Below are 24167 nucleotides of genomic sequence, written 5' to 3' on the forward strand. Positions count from 1 at the left end.
AAAGAAAAATCTATAGAAAAATATAATTTATATAATTAAACTTTATAGCAGCATTGGAGCAAATATCCATTTGGGATATTTCAGTGGTATCAGAGCCTCGAACCTACCAACCTGTTGGGTTAATTGCAGGTCAATACCATGGCTAGAATTAAAAATGGGTGCTCTAAGCTTTCACCTCCGTCAACATGTACAAGTAAGATGACTCGTGCTAAGGCTTTCAAGGATGCAATAATGAGCGGCTACCATCAGTATCGTTCTCTTCCTAAGGAAATACAAGACATGCTTGCATTCACACAATTTATGGGTATATTAGATGCCAAGGATGATTTGGTATCCAAAAGTTCATATCAGCAGCAAGGAAGGAAAGAAGAATCAAAGGATAGAAAACAAAGTCTTGGGAAAGAAGATAAGTCAACAAAGGAAACAACGACCAACAACAACTAGCAAGAGGAATTACCAGATGAAGATCTTGGAGGGGAATCAAAAGAGGATATTGAAGAGAGCCCTGCTCTTCAATGGCAGTCCACGTCCTTTTCTTATAGATTTACACATGTTCATAAGCTTGTTTTGGAGAGCCAACTAAAGGTTGGTGAAGAAAAGGTCATTGCAGCCTTGTCACATTTTGATAGTTCCCACAAGTTAGTAGAGAGCTACATTTGGAAGATCCAACTTGAGGGAAGACAAATGTAAAGAAGAGGCTTCATCAATCTCTGATTTGCATGTGCTTAAGACAGTCATGGAGGCAATGAAGAATGGCTTCATCAATCTCTGATTTGCATGTGCTTAAGACAGCCATGGAGGCAATGAAGAATAATTACTTAAACCTACTTTCAAATAGAGATCATCTTCTTGACCTTGGTATTATTCACTATATTGCTTTGAGGGGGAAAGAAGAGGAGATTCATCAGCTTATTTCAAAACTTGTAAAAGTTAGAGAAACTTTGAGAAATTCTGAAGCAGCTCTCCTCATGGCAAAAAATCAGATTGAAGAACTAAGTAAGGAGTTGATTTTAATCCATGTTTTAACTACAAAATTAGAAAACCTACCTCTTGCAACAACCCGTTCAGACAACAAAGTTAGAGAAACTTTGAGAAATTCTCAAGTAGCTCTCCTCATGGCAAAAAATCAGATTGAAGAACTGAGTAGGGAGTTGATTTTAATCCATGTTTTACCTACAAAATCAGAAAACCTGCCTTTTGCAACAACAAGCAGGGAGAAAGTTTGGGAGCAGCTAGTTCAGGGCGGGATTTCAAGGTATATCACGAAGCTGCATGGCTACAACCAAAATGTGATTGACAGCATGATCAATTCGTGGAAGGATGGTAGAGTCAAGGTGAATGGGATAGCTTTTCTGATTATGGAGGAGGTGATCTCGGCTGTGACGGAGATTCCAATGGTGGGCTTTAAGTTCTTTAGGGATAAAAAGCTTTCAGCTAGTGTTATGAATGACTTTGCCAACAATCCTAAGGAGCTAAATGCCCTGAGAAAAAGTGATATGTTTTATGATCTGGAGTCTATAACGAAGATTTGGAGGTATGTTCTGCGCGTTGTCATGAGTACATTACTCTTGACCCTAGGTTTGATCGTGTTCGCACCCACCATTTTGTTCTTATGAACCATTTTCGTCATGATAGCAAAGTTTCTTTCCCTTTCTATTTGTTGAATTCTATGAGTAAGGCGGTGTCTATTTACTGCATAGGTTAATTAAGAAATGCACACAGATAATGAACACGAACAGCAAAACTCCTTAGATTATTCGCATATGCCAGAACATTACATTATGCTTCATAAGATAAATCATTTACAATGATCCCATACGGGGTATTAATACTATCCGTCGAACCTTCCCGAAGGAGTCTGTCGGCCACAAACATTATGTCTGCTACAAACTATTTACCAGTCGGCTACAAAATCTTTACCGACAACGTTGGCTACAAAATACAAAAACACCGACGACAATCAATTCGGCTGACACAGTTTCTACTGACGACATCATCCCCCCAAAAGAAAAAGTCGTCTCCGGACGACAATTACAAAATATATTACGAGACTGATTACAACAAGATAAATCTGCTTCTGACACAACTGGATGATCAGCTCCTCCCGAGCTCTCTACACATCCACCAAGACAGCCTCTCGGCCAACACCTACTCCTAGTACCTCTAGTACACGGACACTCCATGCCTGCAGCAGCTTCAAGTCTTCTCAACTGGTCACACTTCACGACTGATATCTGCAACGACTGGGGGTCCAGGGGGCAACGCCCCCAAGGGGGTCGAGGGGTAGCGCCCTCATGGGGTCCTCGGGTAGCGCCCCTCGCCGCCAAGACCAAATTAGCACTCTGAAACCCACACAAAACTGCATGGAACACACTATTTTTGTCATTTTCCTTTGACATCATCTGCTACTCATTCCGAACAATTTGAATTTGTCGTCGTTTTTTTTTTTTTTTTTTTTTTAGCTCCTTCCTCTACTCGCCCGTTGCTATGCCTCTTTCCTATCCTGCCGAGTACCTTTCAACAATGAAACTGATATTAACTCCTCCGTGTTGAATTTGTCCTTCAGGGTAAAAGTGCTGCAACCCGTCGAACTCACAAACACCCCCAAAAAAAAACCATCCGCGGAAGAGAGAAAGCTAGCCGCAAGGCACATCTTCAACGTGGGAAGCTGACCAATAACCCACCAATGTCACACCATGATCTAGATTTATTCCATCGAACACACCACATTTGAAAGATCGAAACCCCTTCCACGAGCTTAAATCACACAAATGGATGCCGCAGTTGAAAAAAGGCAAAAACGTGGTATTAAAACCAAAGTCTGGCCGCCAAAATAATCTGTCTGCTGGGAAAAATAACCTCTACAGGTAACCGATGAAGAAGTCCGCGGAAGAAAGCCCACAGAAAGGCACGCTTAAATCCGCGGAAGGGAATCAGATAAGCGAAGGAGACCGAGCTTGCGGCCGCCAGTAATGTCTCCCGCGGACAGGTGCCCGCAGAGGTTGCCCGAGACAGATGCCCGCAGAGCAACCTTCCTCGGACATGCCCACGGACAAGTGGCTGCGGACAGGTGCCCACAGCACACACAGCCACACTTTTTTTCTTCTTTTTTTTAACAATTAAAAAATTGCAGCACCTTAATTTTGCCTCGAGGCATTGCCGTTCTGCAATGACAACGACGAGAGAATCATCTAATCATTCTGTGACAGTGACGGCGATGGCATCTTCCTGGCACGGTAGGATCTGTTGACTGCGTGAGGTACCTCTTTCTATCCAACATCCTCAACTTTATCACTCAATTGTCGCCGACCTCCCGGATCTGATATGGTTCAACCCATCTTGCCTTAAACCTTTCTTGTTTGATTTCATTCCGACCGTCATTCTTGAGTACCAACTGCCCCGGCTAAAACCTGTTGAGTTTTTCATGTCACGCCTTATGTCTGTTCTGTGTCACCTTCGTCGCTCACTGTGCTTGCGGTCGTCGCGCATCTAGCTTATTTCCTTGCTGTCGGCACCCTTCAAGTAATTTTATGGTGCAATGCATTCTTTTCTTCGTGTGCGGTCCGTTCACCGTGTACCGGATGGTGGAATTTTTTTTTTTTCTGAGTTTGTAAATTATGTCCTCTTCTTCAACCGTAACCTCCTTTGCGTCATCTGCTTCTTTGTATTCCTTCGGACACTCATTTTCCTCTTCTTTCTCACCTTCGTCGACCCTTAGCATATTACAACTCGGAAAGAGTTCGTAGTCTTCTATTTGCCAGTGGTAAAGGCCATTCACCGAGTCTAAGTCATCGTCATTGGATCCTCTTTCTAGTGTCAATACTCCTTCGTCCGGTTCCATTCTCCTCTTTCCTTCGTCGTCACTTTCGCCTTCACCTTCTGAATCTGACGATGCTACCTCCTCACCTACCATTTGTGTGTGCAGGTCAATTATGAATCTTTTGCCTCCGTGCTCCATCGATAGGGTATTTCGTTTCCAATTATGTTTTACTTTTTCTTGCACCAACCAAGTCCGTCCCAGAATAGCACCATATCCTTTTCTTTTCAATGGAATGACCACGAAGTCCAATAAAAATGCCTATGTTCCAATAGTTATGGGTTGCGCCCTTAAGGTTCCCAACGGTTTGATCCCATGCTAGTCTGTCGTGAGCAACTGGAATGTAGGTGGCCACAACGTCGGCTTTCCCAACTTCTTCCAAGTATCCTCCAGTAACACATTCATGCCGAACCCTCCGTCAACAATTGTGTCTGTCAGAACATGTCCCAAAATCCCCGTCTCAACAACCGTCGGATGCCTTCCAATTGTGAGTGCCAGCAGCATTGGGTCTATTGTCGTCACTTCCCTACTGTCCCTTCCTGTGTCCTCCGTTGCTTTCGAAAATGGTGTATGATTCAGAATGGCCGTCCGTAACTGGGGCATTGTGAGAAGGTGGTCACTTATCTTGACCGGTACCTCCATTTGTAAGATCTGCCATACGATGTTTTGTTCTGCGTAGTTCCTTGCCAAGGTGCTGGTGATGTCTTTTAACTGAGATGTCTCCGCGGACGATGCCTACTCAATTTCCGCCCGCGCTTCCCCCAGTTTTCTCTTTTCTTCCGCAGGGTCCAGGTACACCTTCGCTTGCCTCCGTATAATTGCCAGAACCTCCTCTTCATCTGTGCTGACAGTGATCAAATTTACTCCAGACTTTGGGCACTTAGCATCTTCATGGTCACCGGGTCTGCACCATCTGCATAATAATTTCGGTGTTTGCCGTTGTACAATCCCGCGCAAAATGACCCCACAAATTACATGTTCGAAATTGAACAATCAATCGTCCATTTGCATCATACTGGATTAAGCTGCCATTATTATTGTTATTGTTCGCATTGTTGTTGTTTTGCCTTCTGTTATTATTCTTGTATCCTCCTGACGTGGCACCTGCATTATTGGTGTTTCCGCTACTGCTTGACGGAGACGCCTCCTGTGTAAGAAGTACCTGCAGAGATCCTTTGGTCTTCATGTTAAAGGGACATTCCTTTGTTGAATGGCCCATGATTTGACAAATATCGCAGAATTGGTTCTTTGGACAAGATCCTTTAGCATGGCCATCGGTTTCACTCTGTGCACCACAGCTCACTGCTCTTTGTCTCCTTCTGCATATTTTTAAACTCCATCATGCAGATCATGTCCTTCTGTAGGGCACGGACCTTCTTGCTACTGCCTTCATCGTCGCTGCTATTTTCTCGGAAGGCTCATCGTCATTAGAATCAGAGGAGCTAGTCTTCTTCTTCTTCGTCTTCTGCTCGCTTTCCAAGTTCAATGCTCTGTTATAAGCTTCTGTGTATGACGACGGCAACACGATTTTCATTTTCTTCCGCAACTTTAGGTGTAGACCTTCCACAAACCATCTTTTTTGAAGTCCGTCCGTTGGCTTATTTTCCATTTTGTTTATCAAGTCTTTTAATCTCCTGGTATAGACGTGGACAGTTTCATTCTTCTCCTGCTTAGTATTGAAGATCTCGCCAACAATTTCATTATCATTGCGCAACCGCTGAAATTCTACAAGAAACTCCTTTTTAATGTTATTCCAACTGTCTAGCTTCTGTGGATCTGTACTAGTAAACCAGTCAATTGCCACTCCCCGTAGGGTGGCCGGAAATTGTCTCATCCAGTCGTCTTCATCAGTGATCCCATTTGCCCTCCAGATCGTTTCACATGTTTTGCAGTGTCGAATGGGATCAGCCATACCATTGCCATCAAACTTCAGTAGTTTTTCTTTTGGTCCCGCCATCACAATTGGTTTTTGTAAACAGGCGTTGCTCAATCCTACAACACTGGCGCTCTTCACTCCCACACCGGTGGTCTGCACTCCCACACCGGCGAACTGGTCTCCCACACCGGCAAATTGCACTCCCATATCGGCGGTCTGCACTCCCACACCTATGGACTGTTCTCCCACACCGGCAGACTATTTTCGCACACTAGCGGACTGTTTTCCCACATTGTCAGACTCAACAGCTGCGAACCTTGGTGAAGAAGGGTGTTCTGAAGTTGTCCCCTGCGGAAGTGGCAGACTGTTTTCCCACACCGTCAGACTCAACAGCTGCGAACCTTGGTGACGAAGGGTGTTCTGAAGTTGTCCCCTATGGAAGTATTTCTCGGACGAAGAGTTCACTCCACGCTCTTGCTCCGTCGGCACTCTGAGCCGTGCGAGTCGATGCTCTTTTAACTGGATTCTCTTCCCTCGGTGAACACAAATTCAAAAACTCCTCCCATGCTTCTTCCAACAATTCCAACCGCTGCCGAGTTTCCTCCAACAAGTCTTCCGTGCTCTGGTTTCCATTGGCAATCTTCTGGAATCTCCTTCAGTGTTCGGCTTGCTATGCCAGAATTAATTTTTCTTGTGCAGTATGGATTCCATCTTTTCCCTTGACCTTATTTCGATCCTTGTTAAGCTGATTTGGCATTAATCTTCATTCCTCCCACCTTCCAAGTTCATAGGGCAACGGCGCCAAATGTTTACCGCATAGGTTAATTAAGAAATGCACACAGATAATGAACACGAACAGAAAAACTCCTTAGATTATTCGCATATGCCAGAACATTACATTATGCTTCATAAGATGAATCATTTACAATGATCCCAGACAGGGTATAAATACTATCTGCCGAACCTTCTCGAAGGAGTCCGTCGGCCACAAACATTATGTCCGCTACAAACTATTTACCTGTCGGCTACAAAATCTTTACCGACGACGTCGGCTACAAAGAAAAAACACCGACGACAATCAAGTCGACTGACACAGTTTCTACCGACGACAGTATCAAGCTTCAAAATGAAACCCTCTGCAAACCCTGCTTTGCATGAGGGGCTATTACTACTCATCTATGAGCACTTCAAGGCTCAGATGATTAGTAACATCCCGTCGCAGGCTAGGAATGAGGAAATCGATAGCTCTAGCTATTCCTCTGACTTGGATGATATTCAGAGCATTAGTTCTGAGGAAGGAGGGCTTACCTTCGCGGGTAAAAAAGCTTCACCAAATGTTAAGAAGTCTCCCTCCCCCATCATCCCTAGAAGAATTATCCCTAGAGATCATGGTCAGAAGAAGACTGAGAAGGAGGAACAGGACACCTGTGATGAAGAGGAGGCGATAGAGTCTGAAGAGGAGGAAAAGGAAAGGCAAGAGGAAAAAATGGATTCCCAGAGTGGGAAGAAACACAAGAGGGTGGGCATGGAGGATGAGAGGTTGCAGCAGGACCTGGACTCTTCCCCGATCCCTCTCTCCCCTGTCCATCCCAAGGCCCATCCGGAGGTGTAGACTCAGGATAGTTTTGGAGCTGAGAGTGGCGAGGTGCTGGCCAAAGATAGGAGGAAAGCATGGAGAAATTTTAATGTGAGGACCTCGAAAATGGGTATTTTCAGGGAAGTGATGAACCCCCAGATCCTGGTGGACAATCAAGAGGAATCGCGTCTTGAAGAGCTCATTAACCCTGCGATAGTGACTATCTCTGATAATGCTAGGGAAACGGGGATGAACCTATTGAACAATGCCCGCAACAGCATGGTTGATAATTTCAAGTCAATCAAGTGGCTTTTTCACGAGCTAGAGGAGGTTAAGGAGAAGGTGGTTCAAATGGAAGGAGCCAAGAATCTTAACGGCCTGGAGAAAGGGACAAATTATGATGATAGGCATAGCCTGGCAGAAAGGAGGATCCACAATCTCGAAAATTATAATCGCAATCTGTCGAGCCAAACGATCTCACTGCTCAACTCGATCAATAACAACATTTTATCTTTAACTGAGTGGCTTAAAGATAGAGGCATGCAGGGGGATGTGGAAGGAAAAGACAAGGGTAAAGCCAAATCCGATGAAGACAATACCACTGATATCACCTTTTCTACTCTGGACCAGGAAGATCTCAGGACTCACCAGCAGGAGGCCGAGGAGAACAAGATGGCTCAGGAGGCTGCACAGGTCATGCAGGAGCTGGAAAGAAAGATCGAGGAGTAGTTCCTGTTATTTTCCTTTTTTGCTGGCTTTTCGTTTTGGCTTTTGGCTGTTCCGTTTTGTCATTTTGGTTTGGCCTTTTCTTTGGCCTTTGTTTATTTGGTTGGGCCTTGTGCTACTTCAGCCTTTAGACTTGTTTCTTTTGTGGTTAGGCTTCTAATGCTTATTTTCAGCTTGATTTGTATTAACTCTCGAGTTTCAGGATCCCTGTAAAACCTGTTTATCTAATCAAAAACAACCCGTTCAAATAGACAACATATTCATGAGGTGAATGAGGAAGAGGATCCACTTGATGATACATTATCCAATGATATCAGTAGTTCCATTAATACTAAGGATATACAAGATGATTCCAAAGAAGGTATAGAGGAGGATTCCAAAATTCTGAGTTTGGATAGCAACAATTTTACTTCCCACTCTCATGAGTTTGTTGCCTATAGTCTTGAAGAAGTTGATGACATACATTCAGTCATTGTTGATAACCCCATTTCCGAGATGAGTGCCAATTTGATTTTAGATAACCCACTCTTTCAATGAGTGCCGGTTTGATAGCATGTTTGATATCACTTGTGTTGCTGATCAGAGTTATAACAGTGAGACAGGGTGGCCATTGTTGATAGTTTTTGAGCATGCAAGATATTACTCACCCATAGTTATGCTGTCATGGTGTCCTACATACACAGAGGGTTACTTGATAGTGATGGTGATAATATGAAGTTCTTTTACATCACACAGAGTACGACATATGTTTGATTATGGGACCTAGGTTTTGATTTTCGAGAAACATCACTTTACATAGACTTCCATACATTGCTTCATGGTTTAGAGTGTTTGGGCATTTTTGTCAAAATATAATAGTTGGTTGTATGTTTGAGAGATATGGAGGGTCGCATGCTATGGTTGAGCATGTTATCTTGTCAATTTCCCCAGATTGCATCAAGATCAAGGATTGTTAGTAGGGACCTTACGGAAAGGCATTGGCAATATGGGTTTGCACATCTATTCAAATGGGTGCCATATGAATATGTTGCATTTTTTTTGAAATTGGTTTGGAATTCAGGAATTGACATGTATAATATATTCTTCTAGTGGATTCATGGTGAGATGCTACACTTAGAAGATTTTGATGTTTATATCAGAGTAAAGCAGCAATTGGGTGTAGTGTTTTCCAAATTGATATGAGAATTCAACAAATGGTTTTCAGTATGTAGATGCAAATTGCTTGAGGACAAGCAATCTCCGAGAAGGGAGGATTTGTAATGTCCCTTTTCTAGGATGACAAACATTTGTTCATGGATTGGCCTAATACTGGAGTTCCCATAGGCCAATAAAGTGTGTAGGGGACTCATATAGGGCATATAGACCTAGACATGAGCTTTTCAGGCTTGTTTGGGCAATCAACAATAGGTTTCTAAAATCTTGGAGGGATCCCTTATTTAGGGGACTAATTGGGAGTTGTCTAGAAGGCTTTGAGAGACCACTAGGGACATTTTGGAGACCTTGGATGCATCTCCTAATTTTTAGGAAGAACTCCCACTTCACTGACAGACTCTAAAGATGCACGCAATAGAGGAGATTCATTAGTACTCAGTTTTAGAGTGACAAACTCAATCTCGTACTTTCTAGGAGGCAGTTCCTTGATTGTAGGAGGAGATTCCTAGCTTGTAGTAGGAGGTTGTGACATTTTCCAAAGTTGAGCTTCCATGAGATCACCCCCTGGTCTCAATTTTAGGAGATTTGGGTGTGTTCCCTAGTTTTTAAGAGTATCCCTAGATTTGAGGGTGAGATTGGCAGTTGGCCCAAGTTGTCCGGCATTAGTCACAAGTAGGTGACAAACTCAGTTTCATGTTTTCGAGGTGTTTGGGTTGTTCTTTGGCTACTTGGAAAATATTTTAATATATTTTAATATTGTCCTAAGTTAGTATTTTAATAATTTAAATAAGGCCAAGTGTTTAGCCATTTTGGAACAATAAGGAGTTTTCTAGCTACATTTGGATCGATTTGTCTATGTGTGATAGCTCGTTGGAAAGAGCGCAGTCTCTACTATTTGATTATCACTTGCCAGGACTTATTTGATGCTTGGAGCTATTTGTCATTAATAAAGTAATGATTTCTCTCTATTTGGATGCCTTTATTGGAGAAATAATGTTATATTATAAAGTTCAAATGAAATCCACTTTAGGGTTCTTTTAGGGTTCAATTGCCTTGGAGAGGGGATATAAGGAGATGGCAACCTAAAGGTGATTATCTTTTGTTATTTTGGACGCCATTGCTTTGGAAGAGCATTCCTTACCTGGGACACAAACCCTAGTGCTGAGAGCATATTTGTTGGGATGTAGCCCTCAACAAGATCAGATTTAAAGGTTCTTATGCATACAATTTGATCAAGGCAGGGTATCGATTTCTAGTGTTGCAGTTACACTTTGCAGGCAATGGATTTTTAGGGAAGGTAGTCACTTTGGTTCAGCCTAGCGTTTCTTTATAGCAGGTCACATGAGGAATTTTGGAGTGTTTATTTGCAGCAGACTGGAATTGTTTTATTGCAACAACTTGGGCTTTATCATTTGAACTTGTTTGGTTGTAGCTGGTTATCATTTTCAGCTGGTGTCTGAACAGCTGTTCATGGGGATGGGTGGTAAAGCCGGTAGCTCCATCATCATTAAAGCTAAGCATCATCGAGCCATCTCCCATCTTCCGGGCTCCCATTATCTATATGCTCTGCCAGAAGACTACCGACTATATAGATAATACACTCTATGGGATTGGGATAGGTATGGCACCTAGCCAGGAGTAACTAGCACACATATGAAACGAGGGCGGGCCTAAGAATCAATAGGGCATGCGGTGGGGAATCGGAATCTTCACTATAGATAGCTATAGATAGCTAATTTATTTTGAAATAAATTAGACTTTGCTGGTACGGTTTTAGAATCATTTCCAGATTAGTATGTATTGCTGCATGTGATTTCTATCACTTCTATTTTATCAGTTACTACTATCTATTCATTGTAATACCTATATTCTGAAAAATACAAAAAGAAACAACATTCTTCTGCAACTTCTGTCTAACTCCATAGCAGTAGTAGAGCAAATATACATTTGGGATATTTCAGTGACCTATTAGAAACAAATCAAAATATACATTGTCACAAGTAAGACAACTTTAAAGGAGCATTTTTTTTGCTACTAAATATGAAATATAACTTTTTCTTGAGAAAGACATACATCCAAAGTGCTATAGCCCCATAGGGAGCAGACTAACCTCTGTTCCTTCCTCCAGTAAGCTGATTCCTATATACGAAACCTTACAATAAGCATTGGCATTAAGAATTTGGTTATTACTTCTCCGTTCTCTTCTTTTCTGAGTGTCAGTTTCCGAAATCTGTAAGATTCTGATTGGTCCATCTGCGTATACTTCATATCCCACTTTTGACAAATCCACTTCATCTGATATGTCATCGCCATTGCAAGATGAAAGAGTCAAGCTGAGTCCTTTATTTTGTATCTTATGGAAAGGTTTCCATGTGCATAACTTATCTAAGCTTATTGCACGATTGAACTGTGTGCCTGAAAATGCAAACCAACAGAGTCAAGACAAGGGCATCAAACAATGAGACACCTACTTCAACTGCTAACCCACCAAAGAAAGGAAAAACAGATACGAAGAGCCCTAGATTGGTCTTAAACAAGGAAAAGAAATTACCTGCCACTTGTACAATGAGCTCATGGTTTAAAGAGAGGTCATCCCAAACATAACCTACAGTAGCACCAGCATTCAAAGTATCCTCCTCTGTCAAGTCCTGAAAATTTCCAAACATGTCGATTCAAACACCAGTGAAACTTTCATGCCAAAAGCTACCACCTCTGCAAATTAAAAACAATTAACATCTGTACACTACCACTTACCAAACTAAAGGGAATGCAGTGGGACCAAAATAATCCAGATAAACAAGGAGCTAAACAAATTACACATACCATGAAATTCATCATTCTGGAATCTGAATAACAGGAAACTGTATGAAGTTAATTTGAAAATTGCAATTTTTTTTTGTACCGAAGTAGTTCAAATTTCAAAAGATGACACAGAAAAAGGGAATAGAATAAGGTTTAAATGACTCCATAATAAAACTAAAGATTTTATGCTATCAATGGATTTTTTTTTTTCTGTTTATGGTAGTTGGATTATGTGATCCAGAACCCCAAAAATGAAAAGGTTGGAATTCATCATGACACTTGGACAATCTAGAAATTTGCTAAGCTGGGAGAGAACAATATCTTAAGAAGAGATGAGTAGAAAATGGATGATTTAGCTCCTATATGGGAAGCCATACCGATTGAACATAAAACAGCATCTCTCCACACATCTACTTCTACTCTGACATTATATCCTACCTAAAGTACTTTAACTCGGATAATACATAGTTTTCTCTTGTTAATTCAGAAACCGATATTTCTATTAAATAAAGGTTGCATAAGCTCGTGCAAAGAACTCTCCTTCTAGATCTAAATATGTTCATTTATTCTCCAATCTTATTTTTACAGATCATGCTGGATGAGAAGAGTAAGATAGAAATAATATATAGTCTTAAGCTTCACAATGACTTGGAAATGTATTGGTTTTTAATGCACTTTTTTAACTGAACCACTAGGAAATATACAAACAAAGTTGCATGCATATGGATATGGCTATTTTTAAGACACCCTAATATGTATACAGATGGATATGCTAATTACACACATACACATACATATATATACACATCTATATTTTAGTTATATTTAATCATTGTTAACAACTTAATATATTAAATATAAAACTCTAATTTTATAGTCAGATTGAAATGTTGAAATATTTAACTATAATTAATTGTTGAATTATACTATATTCTAATTACTTTTATTTTTAATTTAAATGTAAGTTTGATTTTACTTAACTATTTTTAAAAAATTGGCATATATATATATATATATATATATATATATATAAAATTTTATATTAAAAATCTTGCTAAAAGTGTTGCATAATGATATAAATAAAATTATAAATATTAATCTATAAAATAACAATGGAGAACAATATAAATAAATAAACCCTAAATTTTGGGTACAAACAAAAACAGTATCTAGGCCAATTTTGGCATTTCGTACTTGTACTCATATTGGGTACACCATTACATGTGCTAGGAGAAGGTGGGTCTTGTTTCCTATAACCTTGTATGAAAAGGTTTCACAACCCAAAAGTAGCTAGTGGGTTGTTCTATGATCGAGCCAAGAAAGGTTGCATTCACAATATCTCTTATCCCCTCTCCCCCAATTCAAAATTACTAAAAGAAAATTCTAACTAAATACTTGAAGTCAAATCTATTCTAAGTGAGGAATATACATCACCATACAATACTCCAAAAATATCACGATCATTCACTATGCAAAACACAACAATGAACAATAAAGTGCGTTTTACAATATATTAGCAACAATTTCCCTTACAAATGAGAGGACTGGGGTTTATTTAGCAGACCCAACTACAATGAATGACCACGATCAATTCAAAACCAATGACCCAAATTAACTCATACAAAACCAAAACTAGGGTTTCTACAAACATTAAATGTTCATCCAATGATAATGAGGCCCCAATATATGGGCCAGTGAGAAAATTACATTCCATATCCCCCCGAGGATGAACCAATGAGAAAATAATGTGTTTTGCATGTCCACCTTTGAATGGATGATCTTGGGCATGCCAAACTTGGAGCTATATGATTGGTTGAATGATGACTAGATACCACCTCATCTTGCTCACCTTTGATCCTTGTTTCAATCCTTCATCCTCTTTCTTTAGAAAATTCTCTCATTGAATGTTTTCTCGAACTTGTTATTGATATCTCAATTTTCTTGAAGTGGTGGGTTTCCCTTTATTGATCATGGACTTGTAAAGCTTCATGTCCTTGAACTTTTATGATGATAATCCTTTTTCATTTGTAGACTTGCTACTCCTTAGCTTTAATCATCCTCATGTGGTGAAGCTTTCCTCTCCCATTGTTTGGGACATCCTTGCTACCTTCTATTACCCCCTTCACTTGGGATTCTTTAGCCTCAATCCATCACAAGGACAAACTAGAGTTCCTATGATCTTGTCCATGAATTGAATCCTACTTGATCCTTATGCAAAATTAACGTGAATAAGGACAAGCTGATTGTCCTATAAGACAATCGTCATCCTTCAAGCACTTAATCAAGAGGAGAATTTCCTTACATAGGGACACATGAGTGTCCTTGAATTTGAACTTGAACTTGTCCATGGACTCCTTTTTTTAAATCTGGACTCATCCACGTTCTTGCCTGATGAAGGCTTGATCTTGAATCCTCTAAGTCTCTCTCTTGAATATATCAAGTTCCATTTGCATTGTTGAGGAATTATCCTTGTTGCAATTGCTTTCTTGAATCCATCTTTCCTTATCTACTTTTGTGCATTATCTTGAAGTGTTGTCCTTTAAGCTTGATCACTTTTGGCTAGTCGTCCTTCATTGCTATTCTTGTCCTTGAACTTAAAGATGTGTTTCCCCTTCATTTGTTCAATTCCTTGCAACCATCCCTTCCTTTTGACATCAAGTTTTTTTGAACACTTATCAAATACCTTGAGTTGACACTTTGGCTACAATCTAGTATGTTGCAATATTTCTCACTGGTAGACTTAAGTCTTCGGAAGATAGTCATATGACTTTCACATACGCAATTAAATTGAAAACTAACTAAGACTTGTTGGCTTATTATGCTTTGTATATTTTCTATGAAGATTTCTTTTCTAAGAGTTCAATTTAAACCTCATTGGGATTATTCATTGTTACTTTTCATTCACCCAAGTGGCAAAATTTGATCCAAATAGGGATAAATTCAATCCCTTAAAGAATTTCACTCATCTTCAATAGCTTCCAAGGGGAAAATCGACCTCCAGCTTGTTAATTCCATATAACTCTAATAATCATGACTTGGTCTAAATTACACATCATCAAATCTAGTAAAGTATGGAGATCCATAGAAAGGATCGGTCTCTTAAATACATTATTTATAGGACCTAATCGGTGTCTTTAATGGGGCACTTATTATGTTCTATTTTGCATGGTTTAGTTAGTACATTTACTAACTAATCATAATCTCCTTTAGACGTCGATCTTGGCAAGATAAATTGAGAGTTTATAGAGGGCCAACTTGGTAAGAGTCATTTCCTTTCTAAGGACATGCCTCTTGATTGCCTTATAAATAAGGGTTAATAATGTGGATAAAGGACACACGATAAATTATATGGTCTACTCCTTTAGCATTACTGCCCTATCCGATTTGTAGCAAGTATAAAACATTTTGCAAAATAATTATTATACTCTAGATAACAGTTCTTATATAGGTCTGATACATTCAAGATCATCTTCAGCAAGTAGAGAAAGGCATTATATCAGTTTGGTTGTTCAGAATTAGCAAAAACTTTATATGGTATCAAAGCTCTGGTCGTCGAACCTAGGCTCTACAAATTGACAATCAGATTTAAAATATCTAGCAACTCCTTCTACCTTCAATGGCTAGCACAATCTACCTTCAATGGCTAGCACAATCAGACCCGAAGATAGGTTTGATGGAAAAGAACACTTCGTTGCTTGGAAAATTAGAATTATGATGATTATTGAAGACAATGATGTAATACAATTTGTTGATAAAGAATCCAACCGACCTGATGCCGATCCTCATAAAACTATCTGGATTAAAGGAAACAAAAAAGCCATGCAAATCATATTAGATGGGGTTAAAAAAGAAATAGTACCTATGCTAATGAAACATCAAACAACATTTAATATGATGAGTGCATTATTAAATGCAGTGTTCCGAGACTTTGCGTGTCTGAGCAGGACTCTGCGAGTCTGAGGCAGAGGCAGACTTTCCAAGGCAATTGGCCTCTAGAATCAAACTCGGTCGAGTCTTGGTAGAGTCCATGTGGACTCGCCAAACTCATCGAGTCTCAAGCCCAGGACTCTCACCAGAAGCAAACATAATAAAGTGAATTTTTCTAAATGTACAAGGACTTAAGTTGCAAATTTCCAGTTGTTATAACATCCATTTGACCTAAAAAGGTCATTCCACCATTTTGTTATGCTTGTGATAGAGAGGAAAGAGTTAGAGAAGATTATTAGGGTTTTGAGAGAGAAATTAGCAAACTGGTTGGCTCTCCCATATCGATTGCTGATGGTTTGTGCAACTTTGTAGCTTACACTTAAGCATTGTGAGGAGCTTAAGGAAGCATTTGGAGGAGGCTTCTACAAACTTACTTGCATTTCCATTGTTTGACTTTGTGCAAATTTGAAGAGGTAAGCAACAAGTTCAAGTTGCATTCACATTTTTTACTTTCCATTTTGTTTACATTTGTTTAAGTCTCTACTTCTACTATCTACTATTTAGAATTTAGATTTATTCTAATTTATCTTGATGACAAATTAAGAAGGCCCTAAAGTATATAACTCTGATTTGCTGCTAACTTTTTTCTATTTATAGTATATTCATATTGCAGTAGCAAACATATTGACATCATGCCTCAGGGTGAGCCTTCTGGAAGTGGAACTAGGGTTGCATTTAACTCTGATGTAGACCCAACTGCAATAGCAAAGGATAGGGCTTGGAAACATGCCATCCTAGGCCACAAAAAGGGAGTTGTTATATGTTGGCATTGCGGTGTAGTATATAACGGGGGAGGCATAAATAGATTGAAGTATCACCTAGCACATATACCTAGGCATGATGCTAAAAAATGCAAAGATGTATTCCAAGATGTTATGTGAGACATGCAAACTCTTCTAGAGGAAAAAATAGAAAAAAAAGAATTGAAAAAGAAGCAACAAGAAGAAATGGCATAACTAGCCCAATAGAGATCTTCTAGTTTTCGCTCTCCGTTATCCCCCTACTCCACCTATGAAGGCTACTATTGCTACGAGTGTGACCATTGGGCCTCGCATTCATAAGCAAAAATCAACACTTGATTCCATATTTGTTCCACACATGGCTCCAGGTGCACAACCATCGCTTGAGAGCATGGGTTGGAATAAGGAGAAACATGATGATGCAAAATTGGCGCTTGGAGACTTCTTCATCTACAACAACATTTCATTCAATGCAGCAAGGTACTTATTTATTTAAATTTTAATTTATGTCTCACTTCTCTTGCTTTCAAGTTTCAACTTTCAAGAGACAATAATATGCTTATTTTGTTTATTTTAATTTGTATTTTGTTTTCAACTTTAATTATAATATACCAATTTGTTTAACTTTAAATTTTGTTTAATTTTTTTTAGGTCCCCTTATTGGCAAATTGCAATCGATGTTGTTACTATTTGTAGTCCGGGTTGAAAGCCCCTAGTGTTGACGAGCTAGGAGGGCCTATTTTGACCCAAAGGGTGGCTGATGTAAAAGGTGCAATCTAGAGCAGCGTGAGGTGTGGAAGACGAAGGGTTGCACCATCATGACTGATGGTCGGACTGATAGGAGTAGAACATTCCTCAACTTTCTTGTCTCCTCATCATAAATTGTACTTAAGTGATTAAGTTTATAAATTATGATTCATCATTGAACATTAAACTAATTTGTTTCTTTTTTTTCAAGTGCCATGGTTTTTTTGAAATCAATTGATGCCTTAGGAAAAACAAAGAATGTTGAATATTTTTGTGAGGTAATGGATGAAGTGATAAAAGACATGGGTGAGGACAATGTGGTGTACATAGATAGTTACAGATAATGCAGAAAATTATGTTGTTGTAGGAAAGGTTCTTATGGAGAGGCACCCTCATATATTTTAGACCCCTTATGCTGCTCACTGCATTGACCTCATGTTAGAGGATCTTGGTAAACTCCCTTGGATAAAAACAATTATAGAGCAAGGAAGGAGTGTATTCAAATTCATATATAATCATACATGGGTCCTCAACCTCATGACTAAAAGGAGTTCTCGTCCAGGGGTCACTAGATTTGCAACCAATTTTCTCACATTGAAATCTTTGCTTGATTCAAAGGGCATTTTAAGACACATGTTTGTTAGTGAGGAGTGGATTGCATCATCATATGCAAAGACCACTGCAGGGATTGATGCAGATGATCACGTTTTTTATGAGGCTTCCTTTTGGACACCGACTGTTGATATTGTGACGATAATTTTCCATTTTGTCCCCATTTCAACTTTTTTTGTTTATGAAATTATGTTATAAATTATTGTTCATTTTTTAAAGAAAAAACTTAAAGCTGATTGTTTCTAACTTTCTCTTCCAACTTTCGTAATGATTTTAGTTCGTAAAGCCACTTATTGTTCTCCTACGAACTACTGATGGAGAGAAGTCCTCAATGGGCTATATTTATGAGGGCATGGATGGGGTGAAAGAGGTCATTTGATCTTTTTTTGCAAGAAATCAAGATAGGTATGGGCCTATATGGGATGTCATTGATAGACGTTGGCACAATCTACTTCATAGGCCTATACATGCAACGGCCTACTTACTTAATCTAGCATACCAATTCAACCCACATTTCAAGGCTGATGATGAGGTGTGGAGTGGCTTCTATGATGTTGTAGAGAAAATGTCACCTGATTCAAGAGTTAGAACAATTGTAGTGCGTGAGATTGAGTTGTTTAAGAAAGCTCAAGGGGACTTATTTGCATGGGAGTTGTGCAAGAAAAATAAGATAGAATTGATGCCTAGTAAAAATCTTTGATTCTACATCCTAATTTCTAATTATATTACCATTTTAATTTGATAAAGTCAAAATTATTGAATTGATTTAAAATTTTCTTGTTTCAAATGCATGGTAGATGTTTGGCAGTAAGGTGCCAAATTTATAGAGGACTGCGATTTGCACCTTGAGCCAGTCATCTAGTGCATAAGGATACGAACGTAATTGGAGTCTATTTGAGCATATACACGTGAAGAAGTGCAATGGGTTGGAAATGAAAAAATTGAATGATCTTGTCTTTGTTCACTACAACCTTCGTCATCGCCATAAACAGATCCTGGGCACCAATACACCATCAATTGTACTTGAGAATGTTGATCCACATGCAAATGGAACACAAAGATTGTTCATCCTATCTTCAATGATAATGATGATGTGGAGCGCGTTGATCAGGTGGATCGGGAAGCTGAGGCAGTAGCGATGGCAATCGAGGAGGCTAGAATGCGAGGAGATAGAGTGCAGGACCTTGAGGCTAGGAGTGATGGATCTAAGTCTAATGATGAGGATTATGTGGGTGAGGATGAGGATGAAGATGAGGTTCAACTTCAAACACAAGGAGAGAGGATAGCTCTACAGTCTTCCATGACTTATCTTAGGCGTACTAGTAGAAGGACATAGGCTACTATGAGCCTTAGTCTTCTATTGTTCTACACTCTAATTGTTATTTTGATATACGTTTTGAACTTTTGATACCATGGATTTCGTAATCCATGAATATTGTAGACATTTGACACTGCGGTGACACTATGTTTATTATTTCAAGTTTATATTGTGTTATTAAGTTTTTTTCCTTCAGAAATTTGTTTTTATACTTATGTGATCTATGCAAAATTGTGTATGTGTATTAAGTAGCTTCTATTTATCTCTTTGATGTTAATTGACTAAAAGATGCATGAAGAAATCTTTGAATTTTATGGGTTTCAATTTTCTGAATCTTTGCCGAGTCTGTGCCGAGTCCAAGTTTGAGTCGGATTTTGACTTTCCAAGTCGGAGGCGAGTCTAAGTCCCGTAACTATGATTAAATGCATATGAGGTTAACAAAGCGACTAGAACCCTTGCACTAAAAAAGGCAACTAAATCATATACAAATAAAAAAGGGAGAATCTATGAATTCATAGTTCCTAAGGGTGGCTAGTCTAAGAGATGAAATTGGAAGTATAGGGACCATAATTGAAGACAAAGAGCTAACACTTATGGCTATAGATGGGTTATCAAATTCATTGGAAACATTCTCTCAAGGAGTAAGTGCTAGAGACAATCTTCCAAACTTCAATAGACTTAAAAGAGATTGCCTTCAAGAAGAATCTAGGAATTTAAGAAAGGAGGAAAATTGACAACTAAAGATGAAGAACTTCATGTTCTCAACACAAATTCTTATAAAGGTAAGAAGAAGGGTAATCAAATAAATGACACACCTAAGAAGATTTATTTGAAATAAAATGCTTCAAATGTGAAAAATTTGGACACTATAGATCTAAGTGCCATGAGAATACAAAGCAACAAGTAAATTGTACAAACATTACTAGGAAATAAGAAAACTATGATCTTGAAAAACGTGTATTGTATTCTGCACTATCAAATGAAGTATCAAGCACAACATGGGTAATTGATAGTGGATCATCTTGACACATTACAAGATACAAAGAAGTACTAGAATCAATATCAAAAGAAGTTAAAGGAAAAGTCACCATAGGTGATAATTCCAATCATTCGGTCAAAGGAATTGGGAACTCCACCTTGAAACTGAAGTCAACTATTTCTCTCCATCTCAAAAGAGTACTCTATGTACTAGGAATCAAGAGGAATTTAATCTCTACTACAGCACTTGAAGATGATGGACATAATCTTGCATTCATGGACAATAAAGTAATGACTTGGTCTAAAAACTTTTCATTTAAGAAATCAAAGTTGACTGGTCAAAGAAAAGGATACTTGTATGAAATAAACATAGAAACTATTCAAGCCTTAATCCATGAAGTTGCTGATATAAACAAAATGTGGCATAGAAGGTTAGGACATCTAAACTTCAAACCCTTATCAACTATGGAGAAGATGGTTACTAGTTTACCTAAGTTAAATAAAAATCATTTAAGCATATGCAAAGGATGCGCTCTGCGTGAGAACACCAAAAGTCCATTTCATGATAGCACTAGAAAAACTAACTATGTTTTGGAATTAGTCCACTTATATTTATGTGGGCCTATGTCTGTTCCTTCTCTTGGAAGATTCTGGTACTATATACTTTTTATAGATGATTTCTCTAGGAAAACATGGATTTACTTCTTAAAATATAAAGAATCAGAAGAAATCCTTAAGAGATTTAAAGAATTCAAAATCTTAACTAAAAACTTATCAAGACACAAAATTAGAACTCTTAGGACTAATAATGGAAAGGAAGATGCTTCAAACTTGTTTAAAGATTTTTGTAAAGAAATAGAAATTAAGAGGAAGTATATTGTTCCTTATAACCCATAGCAAAATGGGGTAGCAGAAAGGAAGAATAGAACAATTATAGAAGTAACAAGAGCTATGATATTTGATCAAAATTTAAAATATTATCTTTGGGTAGAAGCTTCTTGTATTATTGCTAAACCAAATATAAGTCTTAGAGATAAAACTCCTGATGAAGTTTTTTCTAAAGTTAAACCAAATATAAGCCATCTTAGGATATTTGGGTGCCTAGTATACGTACATGTTCCAAAAGAAAAGAGAACTAAGTTAGAACCCTAAGGAAGGAAAGGTATTTTTGTCGAGTATAGTGAAACATCTAAGGCATACAAAGTTTTCATACCTGGTAAAAAAATATTGAACTTAGGAGGGATGTAATATTTGAAGAAAATTTAGCATTCAATAGACCCCTTAGTTCTGAAGATCCTACACATATACTTAGTTCTGAAGAAAATCATGAATCTGAGTTTCAGAAGGAAAACATTGAAGAAATTGAAGATGAAATTAAAAATCTTAATCTTGAGGAAACTCAAAATCCTAAGAAAAGACCACTTTGGGCTATTAAGACTATAGAGGAAGCACAAAACTTCACTGCACCGTTTGGAACCTTCAAAGAAAGCAAAAGACCCAAAAGATTTTCTAGTTATGCAACAAACATGAGTGATTTATCAAAATCAGAACCAACCAATTTTTCAAATGCTATTGAGCATACAACTTGGAAGGATGCTATGACAAAAGAATACTAATCCATTATTAAGAATGATGTTTGAGAAATTGTTCCAAGGCCTGAAGGAAAATTTGTTGTTTCTTCTAAGTGGATATTTAAAATCAAGCATGTTGCTGATGGTAGCATTGAAAAATATAAACCCAGATTTGTAGCTAGAGGATTCTCTCAAGAGGGAATTGATTATGAAGAAACCTTTGCTCCAGTTCCCAAATACACCTCTGTAAGTGCAGTCCTTGCTATTGCAACATCGAAGGGATGGAAAGTGCATCAGATGGATGTGAAAACAACATTGGATGTGAAAACAACATTTCTGAATGGAAAAATTATAGAAGAGGTATATTTGGAACAACCTGAAGAATTTGAAACTCATAACGCTAAAGTCTTTGTTTACAGGCTCAAGAAAACTCTCTATGGGCTTAAATAGGCTCCAAGGGCATGGTATGAAAGAATTGATAAGTATCTCTCCAATTTAGGATTCTCCAAGAATGAAGCTGATCCAAATCTCTATTATAAAAAGGATAAAGATGATATGATAATTTTGATACTATATGTTGATGATTTACTAATAACAGGTGATGATCATCTTATAGGTCAATGCAAAAAAGATCTAATCAGAGAATTTGAAATGAAAGATTTAGGAATCCTTCATTACTTCCTAGGACTAGAAGTATGGCAAAACTCTAACAGCATCATACTTAATCAAGGAAAGTATACATTAGACATCTTGAAGTGATTTGGAATGTGGAACTGCAAGCCTATGTCTTCTCCCATAGAGACTAATCTATGTAAACTTAAGGAAGCAACAGCAAAATCACCCTCCATATATTCTACCCTTTACAGATAGATGATTGGGTCTCTTATGTACTTGGTAAATACAAGACCTGATATTTTCTATGTTGTTAATGCTTTAAGTCAGTTTATGTGTGAGCCAAAGGAGATTCACCTAGTTGGAGAAAGTTGACTTGGACTTACCTGGGTACACAGACTCGGATTGGGCTAGAAGTGTTACTGATAGGAAAAGCACTTCAGGATGCTTCAATTTAGGCCCAACGATGATATCTTGGATATGCAGAAAACAAGCATCACTAGCACAAAGTTCCACAGAAGCTGAATACATTGCCGCAACAATTGCCTCTCGAGAAGCAGTTTGGCTTAGAAAGTTACTTGTGGGATTATTTGGTCTACCCATGAATCCTACTATTATTTATTGTGATAATCAGAGTTCCATCAAGCTTTCTGTAAATCCAGTTTTTCATGACAAGTCCAAGCATATTGAAATTCCTTACCACTATGTAAGAGGTATGGTAGACAGGAATACTATAAAATTACAAAACACTTGCACTGTAGATCAAACAATAGATATTCTTACCGAACCTCTCGCTCAAGTGAAGATAGATCACTTCAGGAAAAGACTTCGTATGGTTGAATTATAATATAATTATAATCTCTAATTATTGATGAAATAATTTTGAATCAAAATTATTATTGTCAGGCTATTGACTGTTATGGGCTTCACCATTTGTATTCATTATCTAAGAGGTGACGATCTCTAAGATAATCAACACATATATATAAGACATTATGAGAGATGGCGATCTCTTGGATAATGTGTTGAACAATAGAGAACTACTGTCAAATCTGGATGAGTTCAAGATCATATTGTGATGTAGGCATTTCTATGCCTATGAGTCACAACTTGGATAAAAGATGAATTTAATCATTCTCCGGATTTTATCTTGTGCACTGGTAGATCTTAACTCAAGATCATATTGTGATATAAGCCTACCAATACCTATGAGTCACAACTTGGATAAAGGAAGAATTTAATCATTCTCCGGTTTTATCCTGTATGTTGCATTCCATGTGATATTGTTATCACTAGTCTAAGTGATTTCATATCACAGGGATAGTAATATGACATAGTATCATGTGTTTAACGATATCACATGCTTAGAAGATTTAGATGGATAGAGAGTATCAATCTATGCCTATTCATCTTGATTCATGGTGCTAGATATCTTATCTCTTGGTATGATTATCAAATTAAGAGGGAGTGTTAATTCCATATAACTCTGATAATCATGACTGGTCTGAATTATAGATCATTAGCTCTAGTAAAGTATGGAGATCCTTAGGATCAGTCTCTTAAATACATCATTTATATGACCTAATCAGCTTCTTTAATGGGGCACTTATTATGTTCTATTTTGCATAGTATAATTAGTACATTTACTAACTA

At 38.3% G+C, this 24167-nt stretch overlaps 1 protein-coding gene across 4 annotated transcripts in view; it reads right to left on the minus strand.

The window, feature by feature from the left end:
* The window catches only part of LOC149552143 (vacuolar protein sorting-associated protein, putative (DUF1162)), a 336370-nt gene that overhangs the window by 62088 nt on the left and 250115 nt on the right, over nt 1-24167 (minus strand). For all 4 annotated transcript variants that reach the window (XR_016352867.1, XR_016352866.1, XM_089787620.1 and 1 more), the window contains exons 23-24: nt 11699-11795; nt 11258-11562 (exon numbers count right to left, since the gene is read on the minus strand). Coding sequence is in view for 2 of the 4 variants with exons in the window: in XM_089787620.1 (XP_089643746.1) it covers nt 11258-11562; nt 11699-11795 (402 nt within the window). In the remaining 2 variants the exon portion in view is untranslated. The remainder of the gene's footprint in view (nt 1-11257; nt 11563-11698; nt 11796-24167) is intronic.

This window comes from Cupressus sempervirens, chromosome 6 (assembly GCF_028749045.1).
Source record: "Cupressus sempervirens isolate cs-2001-9-10 chromosome 6, ASM2874904v1, whole genome shotgun sequence".
NCBI classification, from domain to species: Eukaryota; Viridiplantae; Streptophyta; class Pinopsida; order Cupressales; family Cupressaceae; genus Cupressus; species Cupressus sempervirens.